The sequence below is a fragment of the Ctenocephalides felis genome, unplaced genomic scaffold, assembly GCF_003426905.1.
Source record: "Ctenocephalides felis isolate EL2017-DRISC unplaced genomic scaffold, ASM342690v1 CF-g0.4_SCAFFOLD_00845, whole genome shotgun sequence".
Taxonomy (NCBI): domain Eukaryota; kingdom Metazoa; phylum Arthropoda; class Insecta; order Siphonaptera; family Pulicidae; genus Ctenocephalides; species Ctenocephalides felis.
Genome location: NW_020536999.1, coordinates 67,857,075 through 67,883,657, shown reverse-complemented (window position 1 = coordinate 67,883,657; position 26,583 = coordinate 67,857,075). Strand labels below are relative to the sequence as shown.

The 26,583-nt window shown below is 29.2% G+C and overlaps 1 protein-coding gene across 1 annotated transcript in view; it reads right to left on the bottom strand.

Annotated features, from left to right (window-relative positions):
* The window catches only part of LOC113387740 (ras-specific guanine nucleotide-releasing factor 1-like), a 130,770-nt gene that overhangs the window by 3,852 nt on the left and 100,335 nt on the right, over window positions 1-26,583 (bottom strand). Inside the window, exons 2-4 of the mRNA XM_026625112.1 lie at window positions 13,455-13,677; window positions 13,082-13,150; window positions 9,892-10,047 (exon numbers count right to left, since the gene is read on the bottom strand). Of these exons, the coding sequence (XP_026480897.1) occupies window positions 9,892-10,047; window positions 13,082-13,150; window positions 13,455-13,544 (315 nt within the window). The 5' untranslated portion in view covers window positions 13,545-13,677. The remainder of the gene's footprint in view (window positions 1-9,891; window positions 10,048-13,081; window positions 13,151-13,454; window positions 13,678-26,583) is intronic.

Below are 26,583 nucleotides of genomic sequence, written 5' to 3'. Positions count from 1 at the left end.
GTAGTATGTATGAATGTATGTTTGGATACATTTTTTGGCCACGATTTTGAGAGCGCACATCAATCAATTTGAATTATTCAAAAAACATTCGATTTCTATTGATGGGGAGACGTAATGATTAGATTTTGGCAAAGTCCAGCCGTTTCGGAGATAGTGGGCAATTCAGTTTTTGAAAGAACGGAGCATTCATAATAAATGATTCAAAAACCATTTTATTTGTATTGACAAAATCAAGATCAACTGTTCAAATTTTTAGAAAGGCAGAAAGAGCGGTTTCGGATATTCAATAGAAAAAAGTGAAAAATGCCATTCGGAAATAAAAATGACCTTTTCCGTACCAATGTTTATATATAAGAATGCGACACGGCGCTTACGCTTGCCTTTAATTCTTTTGAAAGTTAAAAAAAAAATCTAAGCTTTTTTGAAAATTTAATCTTCAGTACGGAAAGTTTTAGCAATTTGCCAATGGGTCAAACCAACTTTGAAACATATTATGCTATTTTAATCTAAAGACATGTTTCTTCATTATTTTTTTTAATTTTTCGTAGAATAATTTCTAGTAATGGGCCAAAAATTGTAAATACCTCAGGAAAAATAGATGTGCGTGTGCGTATGTATATGCATGTGTGGATACAATTTTTCTTCAACGTTTTCGGGAGTACCGTTCAACCGATTTGCATGATTAAAAAAGCAATCGATTCCTATTGATATGGAGATGTGCCAATTAGTTTTTGGGGAAGGTCGGTCCACCTGCTTTCAAAATACGAAGCAAAGAATGCAGAAAATAGAAACTCCGTGTTTGCATAACCGGGCATCTGCTTGGAATGATTCAATTCGTAATGATGGGAAAAGTGGTGATTAGCTTTTACCAAAGGCAATTCCAGCCATTTCAAAGATATGAAGCTAAATGTGCCAAAAATGGCAGTTTTTGAGAGAACTAAGCATCCGATTTGAATGATTCAAAAAACTTTCTGCTTGTGTTCACAAAATTGCTTTTGAAGCAAAAAAAGTTATTTCAAAATTTCTTTTTCCAAAATCATTTTTTGGATATCGAAAATAATTCGGATATTAATTTTTTAAAGTTCCAACGCTCACTGATATACTTTAAATCTAAAACTCTGCAATTCAGTTTGTATCATTCTTATAGATATTGGAAAATGTGACAGTATTTATCATAATCTATTTAAAAACATTTAATATAGTTTTCGAATATTTTGTTATGGTATGGGAAGTTCCAGCAATTTGCCTTAAGGCACGATGCCCACTAGTTTATTATTGGATGGATGCCCAAAACATTTTATCGTATACCTTTTACCATCTGAAAAAAACTCACGCTTTATGTATAGGGTAGAGCAGAACTTAAAGGTACACGAAAAAAAATATCGTTCAAAAAATTGCTGCATTTTTGAACGATAATATTATTAAAGTAGAGGAAAAACTATCGCCTTAAATGTGGCGCCATCGCAATTAAAAGATAAACGGTCACATTGTCAAATTTCTAACGTAAGTATTTTATTTCAATGCTAGTCGGTTTGTTTATAAGCAAATAACTGCCAAAGCAAGAATTATGAAGCAGTAATAGTTGATAATTTTTTTCATTTATTATGTTGAAAAAAAAACAAATTTATAATATGATTTTTGATTTTATAGTTCAACCTAATCATTAAACTGCATCTTATTGACTAAATAATGAAGCTATTACTCTTTAAAACCTCTTTGAGATTAAAAATAAAATGGTGAATCCTTTTGCCACCTGACTCTCGCTTTTTACCCTATCTATGGGGTAGAATCTCTCAACATCTGACATGACTGTTATTATAGCTTTCTTCATGTTATACAATCGCGGAAACGTTAATAAAACTTGCCAATTTTGAATAAGACCTGTGTCATTTTGTTCATATATACTACATATACATTTTATCCGTATTTCCTCTAAATATAAAATTATTGGTGTGTATTTATATGTGTAAGTACATTCTCCCTTGATTTTTTAATGATCTGTTTATGCAGCATAATAAAAAGCTAATGGAATATCGTACAAAAAATATCGTGAGCTTGTTATCCCCTTGAGTAATAACGTGAAATGGTTTCTATTTTTTTCCTTCAGAAACCGTAAATAAAATTTTACGATAAAGCTTTTCATTTAATTATAATGATTCTTGCAAAAAAAATTATTATAGAAAAAATGTTTAAGCGAATTATGCTAACTGCTATTGAGAAGCATAATGAAAATGTACATCTATAATTATGCCTTATTTTAATTAGGCACACGAAAAGTTTACATTTATAGGCCAATAAGATTGTTTTAACGTAATATAAAATAAGGGCAATTTACTAAATAAATTAAGCAAATGCCAGTTTTTACCTTTCCGCAGGGTAACTTATTGTAATCGTTCAAACATCAAAAATGAAAACATCACGTTTCGAAGGTTTCTGAACATTTTCGCGTACCTTAGAAAAAAGTGTGTGTGTTTAGATACAATTTTTGGCTAACGGATCGTGCGTGCTGATTAGTTTTTGGCAAAGACAAATCCAGCCGTTTCGGAGATACGGAGCAAATAGTGCAGAAAATAGAATAGATAGAAAATTGACTAACGGATTCGAGTGATTCAATAAATATTCAATTCGCGATAATGGAGAATCGTGGTGATTAGTTTTTGGCAAAAAGAGGTTCATCTGTTTCGAAGCTAAATATGCAAGATATGGTAGTTTTTAAGACAACGAACCATCCGATTCGAATGATTCAAAAAACATTTTGTTTGTGTTGACAGTGTGAAAAGCGATAAGTTTTTGGCAAAGGCAATTGCCAAATAAATTTTTTTATTTTAAAACTTTTTAATCCCATAAAATATTTTTTTTTGAATACCGAAATGATTCATTTTTAATTTAAATTCTAACTAAAATCTAAAACTCATCACTTATATACTTCAAATCAATAAATTTATATTTGCATTTATATGAGTAGAGATATAAGATATTCTAAAACCGCTTCAATAAGCTTTGTTCATTTACTTTTCATATAAACATATATAAACGTCAACGTCCAATTTACAAACTCTTTTGCCTATAAAATATAATGAAAGTTACACTATTTATAATATTCTATTTGAACACATTTAATATGCTTCAAATATTTCATTACGGTAAGGAAAGTTCAAGCAATTTTTCAGACACGATGCTATGCACTACTAGTTAACTTCCAAAAACTAATTAACTTAAAAATTTTATTTATCTTTACGTTTCAGAGGTTTCTGAACATTTTGGCCTACCTTATAAAAAATTATAAAAAATTGATGTATGTGGTGTATGTGTATATGTGTATGTTTGTGTGTGTGAACGGATATAAATTTTCGTCGACGATTTCGGGAACACGGTTCAACCGATTTCAATTATTCAAAAAGCATTCGATTGCTGTTGATAAAGAGACGTGCTGATTAGTTTTTGGCATAAGCAGGTCTAGCCGCTTTGAAGATACGGGGCAAAAAGTGGCACAAACCTTAACTCAGTTTTTAAGAGAACGGAGCGTCCGATTTTAATAATTCAAAAAAATTTTACCTGTATCGACAAGATGAATAATTGATCAAATTTTTATGAAGACACGTCTAGCGGTTTCGGAAATCTAGTGAAAAAAGTAAAAAAAAAAATGCCATTTGGCGGTCAAAAATGATCATTAGACATATGCACATCAAATTATCAGATATTTTATAGATATTTTAATAATAAGTATAAATTTTGTTTACATTCCTATGGGTGCCGTACCAATGTTTATCCGTTAGACGACCATGTGGCGTTTACGCGCTTCGATATTTCGTCTCTACGAAGTTAAAGCAGTAGGCAGTATGATTGCTTTAAAAAAAACTTCAGAATTTCCAAAATATTTCAAGATAAAGAAAACGTTTTATTTCAAAAAGGCTTTTCTTTCAAAAAAGTAAATTTTTGTCAAAAATTTATAATTTCTCTAAAATCTAATTTTTTCAAAAATGTTATTCTTTTAAAAAAAAATAATTTTTGGTAAGGCACTATGCCATGCGCCCCACTTGTTAACTTCCCGTAGGGCAAGTTATAGTCGTTACATTTCAAAGGTTTTTGAATATTTTGGCATACCTTAAGAAAAAAATGATGTATGTGTGTGTGCCTGTATGTATATATGTGCGGATAATTTTTTAATTTTTTTGTTTTTATTCATCTTCGGGAAGTTAAGAAATCGATGGCTCGATATTGTACCAATCAGTTGCAATTGTATCATTATACGATTATTTCCAATAACGCTTCCAAAAATTTGGCTTGACAAGTCGTAAAACCCTAAAAATAAATATAATTTCATCCTTCCAACCTGGTATTATACAATTATGTTTTAGCTTATCAAAAAATACGTGAAGTGTCTTTAGTAATTTACTCGGGGAGGTATCGTTGCCGAAACGATCGATATCAACGACATTAACGTCAAAGACGAAAACTCAAAGAGTGGCGATAAACGCACATGGAACAGACGGTAAATATGTTGACACTGGAGAATAAACATGATTCAAATTATACGATAAATTTGTTTACATTCTGTCTAGGTTTTTAGGGTTCAGTACCCGAAAACGAAAAAAATGAGGTAATAATATTTTTTTATTTATTTTTGAAGGCAATCAAAACTTAACAAATCCTATGAGCTGTCGCGCTGATTTTGTAAATGTCCCTGTCTTTGGGGTCAATGGGATGTCTTGTCTCTATGTAATAAATTTGTTATTACAATTAAATATTTGCTACTGCATGGGCAATCAACGGCTATTTTCACTTGGAAACATATTGCTTTATATATTTCCAAGTAAAAACCGATGTCACTACTGCTGGGCATCAGGTTGTGCGAGGCGAGTACCTGGACTCTCTAAATCAAAAAAGTAAATGGCTTTAATCACTAGGCCACGAGGAAGCTTAATGATATTTTAGAACTTATTCATAAACAACTCATGGTAATAATCATAAAACATTTTGCAGTTGCTTATGAATCAGTTATGACAAATACTTCCATTTGATAAAAATTGCATTCGGAAACTTCCTAATCAAAAAATTCCTTGAGAAGGTTGGTAATCCGTTCAAACATGCATCTGAAATTTTTTTAGTATAAAATTTTGTAAGAAAAGGATAATAAACCATTTGATTAAATATAATTTTGTAGTAAGTAAATAATTCATTTATTGAAGTAAAACTTCTTTAGGCGCGGCTCGGGTGCAAATCCGTACCAATGCAACGGAAATGCGTTACGGCAGATAAGATAAGCTAAGAGTCGAGTGCCAATGCTTCATCATTTGCTCTCAATGATATCATTTCTATACGGGTCGATTTGTGATTAGTCGTCGCGTATGTGAATAGAGATTTGTCGTTGTATACGTACCGGCATCACAATTGTGTGCGTACCGGCGTCAACGTTGTATGCGTACCAATATCAAGAAGAAAATCGGCAAAGCTGAATAAACATTTTAAAGTTACATCGTAGTACAAATGATGATTTAATGAAAAATGCCTGAATCAGAAGAATATTTTACCCTGTTCCTTAATATTTTACCCTGTTGCTCAGAAATTATTTCCATATTATTCGTAGTTTCTATAAATCTTTGAAGTTATTAAAATGAAAAATATTTTTTAGGCAAGCCAGATATTACGGCTGTTCAAAGAATGAAATTATATCGCGAAAAATTAAAAAAAATACAAGCAGTCAATGAATGTATGTTAATTTTAATTACATGAAGTTCTTCAAACACAATTGCATGATGAGTAAAGTTGCGAAAACAATATTTGTTTAGACGTTGTTTAACATAATCCACTCTATGAACGATTTTTTTTTAAATTTATTAATCAGCAATTACTTCATTCCTCTGATAAAGGTTCATTTCTAAATGCTAATTACAATGACAAACCGATCAACTCATATTTGAAGTATGACTTTAATTATATTATTGTTTTTAAATATTATACATATTTTTAGTGATATTATAAATATATAATTTATAATTTATCATTATATAAATGTGCATAATTGGCACTAATAAATATCTGCATCAGGAGTAACATTACTCAAAATTGTTATATGCTGCATTTATTTTTACTTAAATGCCATCTTGTACAGTAAAAAATAAGTTTTACTTCAATCGCGTGTGAACCTCACGCGCACTATTTTTTTATCACTTATTTATACTAAGGTTTCCGAAATTTACCATAAACTCGTACAATAAACATAATAATTTTACAACTAATATCAACTTTTTAAAACCTATTTTAAATTTTTTTATCTCTTTTGATACTGTACTTATTTGGTCAGACTATGAAATATAAAAAACAATTTTCCAAATCATGTACTTCAATTGAAATCCATCTTTCATTTTTGAATATTATTATTATTTATTCTAATTATTTAAATAAATCAATCACTTTTAACATTAAAATAGTTTATATAAAGTAAAAAAAATAAATTTTAATAATCAATTAAATTTTATTTTCGTCTTTGATATTAAAAAAGCATATTTGCTAGTTCATATTTAATCTCAACATGTGTCATCAAATTTCATCAATTCAAATTTATAAAAAAATGAAAAAAAAATCCAAATCGTATTCATATAAAAAAGTATATTTTTTCAGCTCTGAGAAACTTTTCTCATCTTTTCCTCAGAATTTTAATAATTCTGTTTAATATTTTGCATCTTAAACTTTCATACCTCTATTTATATTAGATACGTTTTTATCTCGTGAAAAAAGCTATAAAACAAAACCAATATTTCATTTATATATTAAAATATGAAAGCAGCACCACATGTGGCCACGGAAAATTGGATACAGTGACATTTATCAATATTCGGTTACACCGGTGCGTAGTAGGGAAAAAATTCTACGCACAAATATGGATAACTTGTCACTTGAAATAATAAGTATGATAAAGTCAACAAGGTTTTAGAAAATAACAAGAAGTAAGTTTAATATTGTTTTGTTCCTATTATTGATTTTGGTCAATGCGTTACATTAACATGATCTGTATAACGCATCGCTTAAAGGGTCCCGTAGGGCAAGTTATAGTAATCGCAAAAAAATCGAAAATGAAAATGTTTATATATCTTTATGTTTCAAAGGTTTTTCAACATTTTGGAATACCTTAGCAAAAATGGATGTATGTGTGTGTGTGTGCCAATACAAATTTTTGTTGACGATTTCGGGTCAACCTATTTGAACAATTCAAAAAACATTTGATTCGTATTCATAAGGAGATACAGGGCAAAAAGTGTCAAAAACGGTAACTCAGTTTTTAAAAGAACGGAGTGTCCGATTTTAATAATTCAAAAAGCATTTTACTTGTATTGACAAGATAAAAAAGTGATTAAATTTTTGGAAAGGCATGTTTAGCGGTTAAGGACTATCAATAAAAATAAGTTAAAAAATGCCTTTTGGCGGTCAAAAATGATCATTAGACATATGCACATCATTATCAGATATTTTATAGAGATTTTCATAATATGTACACATTTCGTGTCAATTTTATTAGGTTCCGTACCAAGAAATTTAATTAACTTCCCGAAGGAGAAGTTTATGTTTTCATCAAAAAATCCGAATTGCTAATTTTATGTTTTCTCGACGTTTCAAGCCATTCTGAATCGAATGAGACCAAATATGGAAAAAGTATGTGTGTGTGTGTAAACAGATTTTTTGCCGTAAATCGACGTTTTCTCAAAAACGGCTGGACCGATTTCAAAAATTTAAAAGTCATTCGAAGTATCTCGAAGAGGACTAGCGTTTCTAACTTTTGCGCGACGATCGGCCGTGCCGTTTTTTTGTAAATCGCAAAAAAGTAAAAAGATTTTCGTCCACGCTTTAGCAATTCTGAATCGATTTTGAAAATTCGAAAACTGTTCGAAACATATTGGTTGGGAATCGACCTGATTAGTTTTTGGTAAAGATCGGCCGAGCCGTTTTCTTGCAATAAGATGTTAAAAAATTTTTTTCGACGATTTTCATGAATTTTTTTTGACGGTAGATACCATAGTCTTATGTATCATACTAAAATATTACGGTCCTACGACCGATTTCAAAAATTTGAAAACCAATCGATATATTTTGATGTGGATTAATTTTTCTTAGTTTTGTGTAGCGATCGGCCGAGCCATTTCTTTGTAATTTGGAAAAAAGTGTTAAATTTCGCGTCCACATTTAAAAGCATATTACCGAATCAATTTTCAAAAATAAAAAACTGTTCGAAAGATATCATTTGGGAATGATACTGATTAGTTTTAGTTGAAAATCAATCGAGCCGTTTTCTTATAATTAACTGTTGAAAAAAAAATTCAAGCCGATTTTTATGGAACTTTTTTTTGTCTGATCTTATAGAACTTACTGGAATATTACGGCCTTACGACAAGTAGTTTAATTCTAAAAATTCATCAAAGTTTGACAAAATGAGTAAGTTTTTTGACGTTGGTTAAAATTAAAATTAGAAGATTTATTTGGTATAACGATAGAGTACTTGATCTTGATGAACGTACTAAAGCATTAAAGTCCTACGGAAACTGGTTCAATTATAAAAATTGTTTATTTTTGAAAATTTGCTTTTAGAAAATATTCCGAGTTAATATGTTCGTTAGTTTTCAAATATGTGTAATCAATACACTCGGAATACTTTTAATCACTCATAAATTATTTTATTTTTTATTGATTAAGTCGATTATTTATACATGTCGCGAAGTTCACGTAACTTGCCTCAAGGCAAAATACCACTACCAACTAGTTTTGAAGTTTATTTATATGGCTCAAAAAAAATGTTCTCGACATTTTCGACAGTATGGAATAACTGATTTGGATCATTTAAAAAACATTCGATTTGTATTGATAAAGAGACGTACTGATTAGTTTTTGGCGGAGACAAATCTAACCGTCTAACAAGTCTAACAAGTCTTCTGAAGATACGGCGCAAAAAGTACCAAAAACAGTAACTCAGTTTTTAAGAGAACGGAGTGTCCGATTTTAATAATTCATAAAACATTTTACTTGTACTGACGAAATGAACAACTGGTAAAATTGCGGGTATGGACTCTCAATAAAAATAAGTTAAAAAAATATCATTTGGCAATCAAAAATGATTATTGGACTTATGCACATCAAATTATCAGATATTTTATAGAGATTTTCATAATGTGTACACATTTTGTGTAATTTTGTTTGGGTTTCGTACCAAGATTTTTAATTACGATACGGGAAGTTCCAGCAATTTGCCTTAAGGCACGATGCCATGCACCCCACTAGTTTGTTTTATTTTTTATAATAATAACTTTGTATACACATAAATGGCTTTGATTGTTATTTTGCTGCAAGATGAATATTATTAGTTATTTACTAGCAATTAGTTTTATGCTTAGATAACTTAGCTCAGTCATAATGATGATTTGTTTTCAAAATTTGTGACAATTTTTGTGGGTATGGTTATGACATGTATTTCTTGTCCTTTCAGATGAAGATTGAGCAGATAAAAAATCTAACATAACGAAGAAAAAAATACGAATGAAAAAGAAAAAGAAAAATTCGAAAAAACGATTTCACAAAGAATTATTGTTAACTTTCTTAAAAAAATGTTTTGTTATATATTGTTATATTTTATTCATAAGCATTGTGTAAATGTTCATGTTGTATTGTTACGCCCTTTTCTTGTATTATTTGATTTTATGACTAATTCATAGCATTTCAGTATTTCTTCGACAAATGTTCAAATTACCATTTAATTTACTTTTCTGTCAGCTAACTGAGAAATTAACAAAATTATGGCTGATAAAAAAAAATTGGAACAACTGTAACCAGTCTCCTCCAGAGTAGTTTTTCACGGAAAAATCTTCCAACTTTCATAATTTATACAAATATTAAAACTAAACTGACCTGTCTTTCTGGATCTTGCTGTTTGTTCAACTTAGCTGCCAAAGCAGCACTTTGGGTCTGAGTGGAAGTGATCAGCCTTTCACAGTAACAGCCTTCAAGCAAAAGAACTCCTGAAGGTTTGCCTGAACCTTCTGTCTCGTAGTAAAATAACAAATTCTGGAAAAAAATGATAATATTTTTGTAATTAGTTTTTTGAAATAATGGTAATTATATCAATGAGAAAGTGAGTTAGTAAACGATATAACAGAGTAAACTAAACTCTATTTCAATTTCAATAATTGTTATGTTAGTGTTTCAATCTAATTAATCTTGGAAATTTTAAATATTTAATAGTGACCTTATGTTCGTAGGCCTAAATTTGCACTTATCTGCAAAAAACGGTCATCAGTCATAAAACTATTTTAAAATTTTCAACAAAACGTAAAAGATTTTTCGAATGGTAGTATAGAGTTAATATCAACTTATAGAAATAACTTGAAGCGCAAGTGGCAGATAAAATATTTATTTTATGTCTTTCAAAACTTTAGAAGAAATATGATTCAGAACCTTATAGTTAAAATTCCATTCTTCATCACAAAACTTTATAACACTATTGCTCGTTATTTGAAACTTATATATAAGCACTAAAATAAAATTTAATTGAAAAAACGCATGTTTTGTTTTTTGAATTTTAACTATTTATATAAATAATAACTTGATGATTTTTTGTTCGACGTTGAAACATATTGAAATGAATAAAACAGCCAATGCGTCGAATGTAAACAATTTAATTTATTTTTTATACGTTTCGAGACTAGATGTGTCTCATCATTCAGCTGAATGATGAGACACATTTAGTCTCGAAACGTATAAAAAATAAATTAAATTGTTTACATTCGACGCATTGGCTGTTTTATTCATTTCAATAAATAATAACATTGATTGTGAAAGATATATAATAATATTATAACAAAATTAAAAATGTAAAAATGTTCACTAAAAATAGACCATAACAATATTGAGCTTACAATAACTTTTAAACGTTTTATAGTTTTCAGAAAAACAGAATTATTGCAAATAAAATATTTATTCTATGTAAAGGATAATCTGCAAGAGATCAATAAAATCTGCAGTATCCGTGGCTTCAAATAATGCTTTTCATTAATAATTCCGAACAGCTTATAAATTAATAAATAAATAAAAACAAAGCGGTACTATTCATTTTGGCTAATTTTTATAGTTTTTAATTAAAAATGCTTTAAAACAATCGCAACGAGTAAATAATATATCGTACATGAGTATTATACACTATGCATACATATGCATAGTGTGAAAATTATCAAAAAACGTAAATATGTTAAGGAAATGCTTTGTGTTTTCAATCACTAACTTGAAAAATAGTTAAAATCTAATGGTAGTTTTTATAAATAATTTATTACAAAAACATAAATAAAATGTTGCATTTTATATTCATTGAATAATTAAACCAACTCTAGAAATTCCACAATAAATGAGGTAGAAATCGCATGTTCAAAAGACATTAATATTATTTCAAGTATATCGCATTAGTAATTAGTCAGAAGCAAATTAACTTCAATTACTATGAATTATCATTAGAATAACATTAAAAAAAATTAAATAAAAAAAAACTAATAAATTGATCGGCAAGTACAGTTATGACATACCCATGCCGTAAAAGATTGTTGACTTGTGCATTAGAAAATTATAATATATTAAAAATAATCAAAAATCGCTGAGAATTAAAACAAGATTATATGTCAAAAAAGCGCAACCATTTTTACAAATTTTAACAAACGTTTAAAATTAAACAATTTATCGCAGGAGCATAATGTTTTAGTATGTTCTTTAAGACCATGAGGTCGACCATGATAAAAAGTTTAATCAAAATTGACGAAAAAAATCAACAAATAATTATAAAGAAGTGCGGAGCTAATCTCTATTATGAGCTAATCAGAATTATTCCCAACTTATTTCGCCTAAATCGGCGAAAAATTAATAAAAAATTGCACTTTTCTGCTAATTCTAAAGCGAGGCCATATCGTGTTACAACACATGACTTTCACAGTTTTCAATCGAGCTTGAGCCGTTTTTGAGAAAAGTAAAATTTTGGGTCATATACACACATATACTTATTCAATTTTGGGCTCAAACGATTCAGAATGACTTGAATCGTGGTGAAAACTTAAAAATTGTTTTTGACTTTTCGAATTTTCTGGCGAATATGTAAACTTCTCTTTCGGTAAGTTAAAAAAATATCAGCCAATGTATTATATAAAAATAAAGCAAGTACAAACACTCGTGTAATGACATTGGATTATAAGTCACCGATTTTCTATATAATCAACATATAGGAAAAGAAATATTTTTGGATTGTTCTATTGATCCTTGTTATGATGGTCTGAAAGAAGAAAAATAATGTATATGTGTTTGAACAATAGTTTCCATTATTGCATTGAGTAAGCGCACTACATTAACTTTATCTGTTGACAATATCGCTTTTTGAGGAACAAAAGTACGTTTTTTAATTCAATTTATTCTAATAATAACTGTTACGAGTATATCAATTACGGTTATATATCACTTTCTTATTTTGGTGTAAGTTGAACATTAGTAGTTAGTTATCAGCAATTAGTTTTGTTTTATCTGACATGTATATGTTGTGACTTATCGGTTGTAATCTTTTCGGGTGAAGATTAAACAGAAAAAAAAATATATTTTATACAAGCAAACAAAAAATTTCACGTAGATTTTTTCTTATAACTTTGTTAAAAAAATTGTTTTGTTATATATTGTTATATTATATTAATAAACTTAGTTTTAATAATTTTGTTGTATTGTATTACATATTTCTGACAATAAAAGTCGTTATGAACTATTTGTTGTTTATAGCTATTGTTTTTGTAACCTATATTTAAGCCTGTCACAACCGTCCTGGGGGTGTAGACGGTTGCGTTTTCTTGTATGATTTGATTTTATGACTAATCTATTGTATTTAACACTATTTCAGTATTACCACATAGAAAAATGTTCAAATTACCATTTGATTTACTTTTTCCCACCTAACTGGTACATTAACAAAATAATTGCTTATTACTAACAATAATTTAGTAATTTTGATATTGGTGATTTAGTGATTATGATTTGTTAATACCGAAATATAAAGTGATCAATTATAAAATCAAATATTTACCTGGTACAGGACGAACCATCTCAATTGCCACTTGCCGCTGTCTGCAGTTCTCTTATGCAAATACCCCGACTGAAAAAATATGAATATTAACATATTAAATTTTAATAATTAATAGTGCAATTAATTTTCCTGTATTAGTTTCACTGCTAGAAGTTTTGCGTTAGTTATCAAAACAATGTTAACTACTAAAACTGCTCTCTATTTGATATCAAACCTAACCTAACTCTTCGCCAGAAGCCTGTTTATCATAATGCTGTTATTACATGATTTTTCTTATATAGTGCTTTTGAATTTAATTTAATTTGCAGTAAACTACAGGGATCTAGGAATGCTCTATATTATTATTATCTTTTTAAAAAACAATTTTATTTACCTGTGAGTGGTCATAGTGTGCCCTATCCGACAGCATGACCAGCTGACTGTCGTTGACGCGCACAGTGCGCTGCATTTTTGGACTCAACATTTTGTTTGAAATTGGTAGATTTTATCGGAGATCGATTAACGATCGGTTATCGATCGGTGAATCGATTCATCGATGATGTGGATCATTCGCGCGATATGGACGACGAAGTCATTTTCGTCGCCTCACCAGCAAGCTGGAAGAAAAATGTATAATAAATCTATAGAACATCCGACATAGGAAATGTATACATTTTTTAAAAAAAGTTTTTTTGTATACAACATTGTGAATAAGCTAGAGAAGACAAGGAAATGATAAGCCCAAAAAAACTAGTGGTGTATGGCATCGTACCTTAAGGCAAATTTCTGAAACTTCCCGTACCGTAACGAAATATTTGAAGAATATTAAATGTATTAAATAGATTATTATTAATACTGTAACTTTTGTTATTCTAATTTCATAGACAAAATATTAGAACTTATGAATTAGAAGAGGACGTTTATATATGTGTTAAAGAAAAGTAAATAAACAATACTTAATCAATAGAATTCAAGAACTTTAGCCAGAATTAAAATTTAAATCCAAATTATTTTCGATATAAAAAAATTAGTAATATTTTTTTTAATTTTGAAATAAAAAAAACTTCCACAAGCAATTGTTTCATCAATACAAACAGAAAATTTTTTGAATCATTCAAATCGGATACATAGTTTTCTCAAAAACTGCATTTTTTTGCCTTTGCCAAAATTTAATCACCGATTCTCCCTATCATTACTAATTGAATGGTTTTTGGATCATTCAAATTGGATGCCCCCAAAAAAATTATCAGTTCTTCATTTTGATATTTTTTTTTAAATCATTCGAATCGGATGCTTCGTTATCTCAAAAACTAAATTACCATTTTCGGCACATTTTGCCCTTTATTATCTTCGAAACGGCTGAACCTGCTTTTGCAAATAACGGCTATAGGCACTTGAATTTCTCAAAAATGATCATTAGTCATAGGCACATGCACTTATCAGATATTGTATAGAAATTTTAATGATAAAAACAAATTTTATTTTTATGTGTATCCGTTATACTGCGAAGCGGCGCTTTCACGCTTCGATATTTCATCTCTACGCAGCAAACGCAACGCGACTGCTTTAAATAAGATCAAAATTTTCAAGATATTTCAAATTACAAAAAAAAATCAAATTTATCAAAAATCTAGAAATTTTCAAAAAGCTAATTTTATTTTAGTTTTAAAAAAATCAAAAATATTAATAAAATTCAATATTAATTTTCGGTGTAGGAAGTTCTAACAAATTGCCTTAAGGCACGATACCATTGCACCACTATAGTTAACTTCCCGTAGGGTAAGTTATTGTAATCGTCCAAAAATCGAAATTGAAAATTTTTACATTTCTTCACGTTTTGAAGGTATCTGAACATTTTGGCATACCTCAGAAAAAATGGATGTGTGTGTATGTAATTTTTCGTGCACGTTTTCGGGCGCACGGATCAACCGATTTGAATGGTTCAAAAAACATTCGATTCCTATTAATAGAGAGATGTGCTGATTAGGTTTTGGCAAAGTCAGGTCCAGCCGTTTCCGAGATACGAAGCAAAGAGTGCAGAAAACAGAAATCGGGTTTTTGAAAGAACGGAGCATCCGATTTGAATGATCCAAAAAACATTATTTGACAGGGAGAAGTGGTGATTTCGGAGATACAGAGCTAAATGTGCAAAAAATGGCTGTTTTTATGATTCAAAAATCTTTCTGCTTGTTTTAACAAAATAATTGCTTTAGGGAAAAAAATTGTTTGAATTTTTTTTTCAATTTTTTTTCTTTTTTTTTTTTGTATATCGAAAATAGTTCAGATTTTAATTGTAATTCTGACTCAAGTTCTAATAAACTTTAAACAAATATTTTCAACTTTGCAATTCAGCTTATATCATTCTTATAGATATTATACAATGTTTCGGTATTTATAATAATATATTTGAAAACATTTAATATTCTTCGAACATTCCGTTACGGTACGGGAAGTTCCAGCAATTTGACTTAAGTCACGATGCCATACACACCACTAGTTTTTTATATATTTGTTCCTAATTATTTTATCTATAATATTATTCAATAATAATTGTGCTACCATGACATTTTCATCTGATTGGTATATAACCAATTAGCCATATGCAATAGACACAGTATAAGAATTTTCAAATACTATGCAAATTGACGAAAATCGTTTTACCGTTTTAAAGCGCGTTATATTTTATCCCAAATGCAAAAGTAGGCCATAATCGTGAACAGAATTCGAAAAACTAAAATCCCCATGTATGCATAAATACATTTAACATGTTTAAAATACAACAGTAGTCAGTAACGCATAATACATCTGAGCGTTACATGCTACGATTCAAGGCTAGGTCAAAGCTACGCACAGCCACGCGCGACCCGCGGCGCGGTTGTGGGACAGCCGGGTAGATTCACTCGCAGTGGCGGCGAAATTGGGGCATTTGAAAAAAAGAGTGCGCGTAAGGTTCACAGGCGATTGAAATAGAACTTTTTTGCTATTGTACGATAGCATTTAAGTTAAGAATAAATACATCATATAACAACTTTGAATAATAATTATTAGTATTATAGTACCATGTATGGAAACTCATTTATTGTCAACCATTATACATATTTATATAATAATAAATTATAAATTATATACTTATGAAAGCATTAAAAATATTTATAATATTTGAAAACAATAATGTAATTAAAGTCATACTTCAAATATGACATGATCGGTTTGTCATTGTAATTAGCATTTAGAAATGCACCTTCATTAGAGAAATAAAGTAATTGCTGATTAATAAATTCTATAATATTCGTCCATACAGTGGATTATATTAAACGACGCATACAGAAATTTTATTTTCGCACTCATCATGTAATTGTGTTTGAAAAACTTCGTGTAATTGAAATTAACATACATTCATTGACTGCCAGTATTTTTTAACTTCCCGAAGGAGAAGTTTATGTTTTCATCAAAAAATCCGAATCGCTAATTTTATGTTTTCTCGACGTTTCAAGCCATTCTGAATCGAATGAGACCAAATTTGGAAAAAGTATGTGTGTGTGTGTGTGTGTGTGTGTGTGTGTGTGAACAGATTTTTTGCCGTAAATCGACGTTTTCTCTAAAACGGCTGGACCGATTTCAAAAATTTAAAAGCCATTCGATGTATCTCGATGAGGACTATCGTTTCTAAGTTTTGTGCGGCGATCGGCCGAGCCGTTTCTTTGTAAATTGCAGAAAAATGTAAAAATTTTGGTCCACGTTTTAGCCCGCAATTCTGAATCGATTTTGAAAATTCAAAAACCGTTCGAAAGATATTGGTTGGGAATCGTGTTGATTAGTTTTTGGTAGAGATCGGCCGAGCCGTTTTCTTGTAATAAAGTTTTTAAAAAAAAAATTTCGACGATTTTTATGATTATTTTTTTGACGATAGATACCATAGTTTTCTAGGTCATACTAAAATATTACGGCCCTACGACAACTGGTTCAGCTTTAAAAATTCGTCAAAGTTTGCAAAAATCAGTATGGTCTTTTTGGCATTTGTCAAAATTAGACTTTTGATGGACGTTTTCTCAAAAACGCCTGAACCGATTTTAGAAATTTAAAAGCCATTTGATGTATTTCGGTGAGGACTATTGTTTGTCAGTTTTGTGCAACGATCTGCGAAGCCGTTTCTTTGTAATTTGAAAAAAAGTGTTAAACTTTTCGTCCACATTTAAGCTCATCCTACCGAACCGATTTTAAAAAATCAAACACTGTTCGAGAGATATTAGTTGGGAATGATACTGATTAATTTTAGGTGAAAATCTACCGAGCCGTTTTCTTGTAATTAACTGTTGAAAAAAAAAATTAAGCCGATTTTCATGGAACTTTTTTTGGCGATATACATCATAGTCTTATAGAACTTACTGTAATATTACGGCATTACAAGTAGTTTAATTTTAAAAATTCGTCAAACTTTACTAAAATTATTATCGTTTTTTTAAAGTAGGATTGATGAAGTATATTATTTACACATTTTTTTTGATTAAGTCAATTATTTACACATATCGGGAAGTTCATGTAACTTGCCTCAAGGCTAAATACCAAACCAACTAGTTTTTCATTTTTTTCCAGACAATACAATCTCATTCTTTGAGCAGCTGTAATATCTATCTTGCTTATAAAAATATTTTCCATTTTAATAACTTTAAAGATTTATATAAAATTATTTCAATAAACTTACGTTTCTTGTAAGTGTACTACACAAATGTTTAATCTGTTTTACTATTTTCATTATAATTATTTACGGAAGACAGGGTAAAATATTCTTCTGATTCAGGCATTTTTATTAAATCAAGATTTGTACTACGATGTAACCTTGAAATCTAATCACATTCCGATCTCCTTGTTGATGTACGCCGGTACGAATATAACAAAAGATCTCAATTCACTCGACACCACGACTAATCACAATCGACTCGTAGAATTTTAGATTTACACCCCGGTTACGTCTAAAAAAGTTTTACTTAAAAAAATAGATATGCAGTGTTCTAAAAATCATCATAAGAAAACTTGTAGTGCATGGCATTGTGCATTAAGGTAAATTGCTGGAGCTTTCCGCACCGTAATCAAACATTCGAAAAATAAAAATAATTAGTAGTGCATGGCCAAAAAACCATTTAAAAAATTTAAAAAATTATGAAAAAACGAGATTTTTCAAAATATTGAAAAAACTTGACTTTTTTGAAAAGTTTGATTTTATTTTATATTTCGAAATTTTTTTTACTTTAAATTTATCTGAAAATGTTGAACTTTTTTCAAAGCAATCGTGCTGCGTGGCTGTTTTAGAAAAGAAATATCGAAGTATGTAGCGCATAACAGTCTATCGGATGAACATTGGTACAGAACCCATAGAAATGTAAACAAAATTTATACTTATTATTAATATCTGTATAAAATATATGATAATTTGATGCACAAATATCATTTTTTTTTACTTTTTTTACTCCATCTCCGAAACCGCTAGACTTGCTTTCTCTAAAATTCATTCATTTCTTCATTTTCTCAATACAAGCAAGATGTTGTTTGAATTATTAAAATCGGATAAACCGTTTTTTGAAAAAATCAGTTTCTATTTTTGGCACTGCTTGCCTCGTATCTGTGAAACGGATTGACCTGCCTTGTCCTAAAACCAATCAGCACGTCTCCTTGTTAATAGAAATCGAATGTCAAAATCGATAGGATTCGATAAAAAAAATTTAAATCAGTTGATCCGTATTCCCGATATCGTCGACAAAAATTTGTATACGCACACACACATTGTTTCTAAGGTATGCAAAAATGTTCAAAAACCTCTGAAATGTAAAGTTCTATAAAAAATTTCATTCTCTATTTTTTACAATTACTATAATTTACTCAACAGGAAGTTAATCAACAAAAGGTTATCAATGATAAATATCCATTGTTTTAAATGTTTTTTAACAGGTTAGTACAAATACTGAAACATCATTAATCGTATTTTATAGACAAAATAACACAAGACGTGCAACTGCTACTTAGACGTGTTAATTAGAACCTGACTTTGCCAAAAAGTCAGGTTCTGTGATACAGAGCAGAAGATGCAAAAGTCGCCGTATTTGATAGAACAGAGCTTCCCGTTAGAATAATTCAAAAACTATTCTATTCGTATTGACGAAGGTATGAGCAAATTAGTTTTTGGCAGATTAAGATATAGATTTAAACATATTTTGCTTGTGTTGATGGGGTGAATGATTAGTTTTAGGGAAACGCAGTTTCAGAAGGTTCAACATGTCAAAACAAATATTTTTGACAAATTTATATTTTTTAAATTTCAAAATAATTTTTTTCAAATATCGAAGATGTATATTTGGATACTTCGAATAAATAATTCTTTGCTAGAACTTCTTACTTTATATGCTCTATAATGTTTTTGTTCTAGACTTATGACCTGGATGAAATTTATATAAGAGGCAACCCATCGGTTCATCATTCTGCTATGTGTGGGGTTTATATTAGCTCTTACGTCTAATAGTTTACATATGATTGAATGATGCAACTATGTCCACAAAGGACAAATTCCACTTGAAATTATATTGTGATCTATAACCCCAAGTGGAAATTTGACATCAAAGTTGCCTGATGTCGGGCTACGGCGGTAGCGGGATCAAACCAGCGAACCCGGGACTAGTTGGTACTAGCCCACGTGCTAACCGATATCGCCACCGTTGGCCCAATTTTTAGAAATATGAGAAGATTCTCTAATGCATGATGAAATATTAGATACGGTCTGTCATTCTAAGACGGATTATATTTTGTTTACTCACTTTTCTTGTAAACATTTATAAACGTCGATACGCGACAATAAGAATGGAATGACTTTTGAGTCAATCAAATCGGTTCATCCATGCTCTGGAAATCGTGAGCAAAAAATTGTACCCAGATGCACATGCATACTATATACACACAGTGTAAGTGAGACTGCTATAATTTACCCTACGGAAAAGGTAAAAATAGAGAAAAAAATATCTCATGCAATGTAATAATTATGAGCATTCGGGCAAAACCTAAGGATTTGATAAAACTATAACCAATTTTTTGGTTATTGTGATTGATTTTCATTATTTTTGTGTATTTCAAATTTAGGGTAGTAATCGTGAATGACATTTCGTGGACCACAGTCAATAATAATGGCAAAAAGGCCCAAGTTTTGTTAGAATTAAGACAATCATTTTGATTCAAAATCTCTTTTTATAAAATACTGACCTTCAGTAAGAACTTTAATCGATTATATTATTTCATATAATATCTAAGCTATATGAACTCGCCTTTGAGATTTCGAATTCGGCAACGTATTGTTTGACATAAGCATATCATTGTATATATCATTTTCAGATATTTCATGGGTAATTGTAATTTTATTATCAAATCATTGCAAAACCAATACTTTCTGGAAACCCGGGACAATCCAGGAAAAGAAGTTCTAAATTTAAGAAAATTATTGCTCAACGCAATAGTTTATTCGACTCGTAAAGTTGTGATTGCTCTTAAATATATAATATTGAAAAATATATATTACAATTATTCAAAAAGCATCCCGGATTTGTACGCCACTGTTTTTCTTCCATCTGTCTCTGAATTTCATGTACATATTTGTCATTTTCAATGTATTCGACTACATCGACGCTCATTTGATACTTGGAAACCCGTGTAAGATATCAAAAGAGAGGATTCCGTTGAAAAGATATTTTACTTTGTGAAAAGAAAAATAAGTAACATGCAAAATATGTCTTCTTGACATTGGTCACTTTAGTAGAGTTATAGGATACGGAAATAGATGATATTACTGCCGTGGGTCGAACAATGGTAGAAACGTGATAGGTTGAAATTGTTATATTATATATATATATATATATATATATATATATATATATAGTCTAGTATATAAATATATACTAGATGACCCGATAGACGTTGTCCTGTACCAACCTCTACGTTTTTTTAATATCCTATACTAATATTTATACCGTTCAGTTAAAAATAATTATTATTGTTTTCGAGTTACTATTTACACCAATATATGAGTGATGTTAAATGTAGTACTGTTTAAAATAAAATGATTATTCTCAATTCCCACAGTTAACTCTTTAATTATCCATTTAACAAATATTAAAATATGTTCAATAAAATTATATATTAAAAATTATACACAGCGATTTATAGAACAAATTTATTTCCAATAGCTCAATTTATTTTATTGAATGTAAGGGTTATACAATATTTTTAGACATACCTGTAGATGTGGATGTTTCAATGAATGATTTTTTGTTTATTCATGGCTAAAACATTGATTTTCCAAATTTATCACCATGTATTTATTGTCATAGCCTAGATTCACGTGATGGAAATTGAAATCTTTTAAAAAGTATAACAAATTCAGAAAGAATTAATATATAGCATGCGGTCAAGGTACAATATCACCTTGGATTTTTCTACCCAAAATAATTGCTTCAATAATGTTGCCTACAATTTTTATAATTTCGTACCATATTTTAACTGGCTTTTAGTATTTTAATATCTAAATTGCATTTTTCACACTAATAATTCAATATACATTATTACTTAAGTTCATATTTGAAGTGAATTAATTTGTCAAATTTTGTTCACATGTGCTCTATTCAACCTACTATCAACAAAATTATTGCAAAATGGAGAGGAAAAAAGCGTATGCCCAGCTAATCTTAATCTAAAGTTCAGAAGTGAAAACAATTTGCATTTCGTCACCACCCCCCGCATTAATTAGATTATAACTCTCTTAATTCTGATTTTATCATAACTTGTAATATACTATTTTAAAGGTGATTAAATAAGCTACAACTTTCTCTATCATAAATTTTACCGTAACTTCTCTTATTTTGAAACGGCGAAGGGTTAAAGGGCTCGAAAGACACTCCGGTTGGACAGCCGCGCGCTCTTTAAACAATTAGAACTCTATCAATATTTGTGTAACAAAAAAATAATAAAAAGCAATAATTAGTCTGCAAAATACCTTGTGTTTTTATATATATATATACTTTTATACCTATTCTTTCAGAGATATTATAATGAGAAATTGTTTTTTTTTTAATGGATTTTTTTATGAAATCATGAGTTTTTTGAAAATCGTTTGTACTAATGTTATGGTATTTTCTAGAATCCATCAAGATCTCTCAAACCAAGTTAATTCTAGATGGAAAACGATTATTTTTAATTTTGGTGGAAATGGCACTCATAAACTATTTGATTTAAATGAAAAAAAAAAAGCATTGTATGCGTCTTTTAATTGCATGATATTGCTCACTCATTTTACACGCAGAAGTACTTCTTTTAAAGCTTATTTAGAGAATTATAAAAACCCATTCTCATAATTAACTTAATATTGTTCCTAGAACACTGTAAAATAGCGATTTATTAGGATTTTTATTAATATAATTTTGTTCATTACATAATTTTCGTTAAAATGTATATTTTTGAAGAAAAAGAAACGCAAAAAAGGAACAAATTTTCAGTAGCCAGTAACTTGAAAAGTATTTGCTTTTTTGAAAAACATTATTAAACATTTTTCTCTTATAATTAGTTCTTTTATCCACACCCAACGTTATTACACCACTGAAAAGAAATGGCATCCCCCGAGTAGTGCAAAGGAGTCTAAATTGTTTTCACTTTTGAACTTGAGAGTAAGATGAGCCTAATTCCAAAATTCCAAACGAATTGGAAAACAGTAAAAAAAAGTTCAGACCGAAAGCGCTCTATTGAGTAAATATTCCGTACCCAATGACAAACATATGAATTTTTGGCACAATGAAAATTCTAAATAATTTTTTTTTTGTATTGTGACTTAGTATAGTAATGCAAAACGACTGCAAATTGAATATTTTTGAGCGCAATCACTTATGGCTCGTCTCCTTTGCTTGAATTCGTACGGCGAATCTGTTCGCAAAGTGCGCAAACAAAATTATTGCAAGCAAAAGCAAACCACGCGTACGTTGAGAACACGATTGCGCAGACTGTCAAACGCATGTTATTTGCATCTTATATTATTTTAATTATGGCACATCTCAGCTGCTTTTCGACAATAATAATGTAGACATTACATTTTCTTTATTTTTAATCATGAATTTATTATATTTTAATATTGCCTTAGCCTATAAGTGAATAGAGATGTTTGGCAAATGACAGTTGTCATTTGTTTTTAATGTCAAAACATGCCTTAAATATTTTAAAGGTCAAACAATGATAAGCGGTTTTTTGTAATTTTTTCCATTTATTTCTACAATCTAACTATATTTCTATGAATCAAAACATTCAAGAAAATTTCCCGAACAAACTTCAGGAAGATTCATGAAAATCCGAATTTTAATTTAGGAGGATTAATGAAACTTACATTGTTACTGAAGAATTTTAAATATAAGATATATATATATATATATATATATATATATATATATATATAAATTGTATGATCAAGAATAGTATGACTGAAAATATATATAATTTATTTTTCATATCCCTAATTAGAAAGCAAGGGCCTATTTATTTTATTTTATTTTTTTATAGTTCGTAAGTAAAAAAACAAATGCAACCCTAAATTTTCACCATCAAGATTTTTTTAATTTTTTGAACCAATTTTTAACTTTGCGTAGAGTAATTGCAAAAAAACGAAAATGAAAAATTTTGTTTATCTTTACGTTTCAAAGGTTTCTGAATATTTTGGCACACCTTAGAAAAAATGATTGTATGTGTATGTGTGAGTGTGTTCGAATACAAATTTTCGTCGTTGATTCCATAAAGACGAATCAACAGATTTGGATGATTCAAGAAAATTTAATTCCTATTGATAAGGAGACATGCTGATTAGTTTTTGAAAAAAGGCAAGTGCCAAAGTGACAAAAAAGGTAATTCAATTATTGAGAGCGTCAGATTTGAATGATTCATTCATTTTATTAAAAAAAAAATTATTCGCATTCACGAAATGAAGAATTGATAAAACTTTTGGTTTCAAAGTTTTCATAATATTTTAATTTTTTTAGTTTTAATTTTTGGTACGAAAACCAATTTGCCTTGAGGCACGATGCGGGTGCACCATGCACCTCTAGTTATCTTCCCGTAGGGTAAGTAAATGTAATCGTCCTAAAATAGGAATTGAAAAATTTTAAAAAAAATCTGCTTGTATTTGGAGATTTGTTTCAGTTTTTAAAAAATATAGTTTTTTAATATCGAAGATATTTCGAATTTTAATTCTAATGTTTGCTGAAGTTCTAAACATCACTTATAAACTTCAAATAATTAATTTTTACTTTGCAATTCAGTTTATATATTCAAAATCCTATTAATTAAGTTAAATAAACGTCGTCGTCCAATTCATATTTTGCCTATAAAATAAGAATAATAAAAGATACAGTATTTATAAAAATATATTTGAAACCATCAGGAAAGAAAAGTTCCAGCAATTCGCCTTCATGCATGATGCCATATACCACTAGTTTGCTTTTTATTTTAGATATTTAATTATCATCGTATGGATATCATTTAAATAAAAGTACTGTCTTTTATTTTGTATTATATTTCATTTCTAATTTCTATCTAATATTAATGGATACATTAAAAATGCCCAAAAATTAGTACCCAATTACGAATGAATTTGTCAAAAACTAATCAGCACGGTTCCCAAATAAAAGTTTTAAAAAAGTTTTTAAATTAATAATATTGGTTCACAAGAATTTTGCAGTTTTCACTAAAAAAACACTTTAACAACTTTCACTTAAAGAAACAATTTCAACAAATTTTAAATTGGTTCTGCCATTTTTAAGAAAACGTCGACGAATACATACACCCACAACTCGTTATATTATCCAAATACAATTTTTATACTAAATAGTTATATTAAAAGGCTTAGTTTTAATTTTCATAGTGAACTCATGTATGATAACCTCATTTAATTTTCCATGCTGATCGCGTGTTGCTTTACATGCAACTATCTAGTTTTCATAATTATATCAAATATGATTCTTTCTACTAATTATTTTTAATTTAATTAAAAGATAACAAAACGGACTCTTTCACTTATGCAAAAGTAATTTTACCATGCATTGAAATATATATAGTGATACTAAATTATTCAAAACGAACTAAAAGTAAATTTACTTGAAGTTGTCATACAACTTCTTCAAAATACCAATGAAACTAGTGGAGGATGGCACTTCGCCTTAAAGCAAATTGCTGGAAATTACCGTGCGATAATTAAACTTTCGAGGAATAAAATTAATCAATAATTAACAAAAAAATGTCAATAATTATAACAATTGTTATAAATGTTTTCATAAAAATTACTATAAATACTGTAGCATTTATTTGTCGTATTTTATATATAAATTATAAAATACGACGACGTTTATATATGTTTACACGAAAAGATTTATAATTAAGGGCCTCATCTCAAATTAGACCAACCATTAAAAAACCTTATATCATATTTCTAAATATTATATTAACTGATTGCAAAGTTAAAATCATTTTTTTCGAATATATAAGAAAGCTTTAGAATTTCAACTAAAATTAACATTCAAATCAGTATCATTTTTGATTTTTTTTAATCATAGGCTTTTTTGTCTTTCACAAAAACTAATGATTTATTCACACTGTCAGCACAAGTTTTGCTTCGTATCTCCAAACCCACTGGAATTGCCGTTGGCAAAACCTAATCAACATGTCTCGCCGTCAATACGAATCCAATGTTTATTGAATTATACAATTCGGTTGATCTGTTCGCTCAAAAAAGCTATTTTATCATTTTTTGCTTCGTATAAATATCTACGGCATGACCTGTCTTTGTCAAAAACTAATCAGCCGTCGTTGGTTCTTTAAATATTTATAATTTCTACAAAAGTAACTTTTATCGCTACATTGAAGTAATATTCCCACAGAACAAACCAAAATATTGAACGAATAATTGTATCCAGGGCCGGTCCTGCCTTGCATGCAATGCATGCAAAAAATGCGGGCGCAAGCCTTAGGGGGCGCCAAAACGAGTTTCGGAAATTAAATTTATAATATAATATTTATATTTTTTTATATAAAATCTAGAATTATTTATTTAAAATCTAGAATACTTAATAAATTATAATAAATAATTTAACTTAACTAGGGTTACGGAGACACAAAAAGCATATTTATTTTGCAATGTGATATCAGTAGAAACAATTAAACGATTAATAATTCTGCAAATTAGTAAATAACAGCTCTGTTTATTGCTTACTCTACTTATTTAATTTTTTTTTGTTTGAAGTTACCGTGGAATCGAAAAAGAAATTATCTAATGTTCAATCCCATAAGCGCAAACCTGCGAAAGATTAAATTAGTTGTTGGGCATTATTGACGAAAAATTGCGAGCTGATTTAGTTGAATCGGAACTTGTTAAAAAATATAAACTGATTATAAAAAATGTGGAGTCTGTGCTTAAAAAATGACTTGTTTATTCCGAGAAATTGAATTGTAACTTTTGCTTTTGT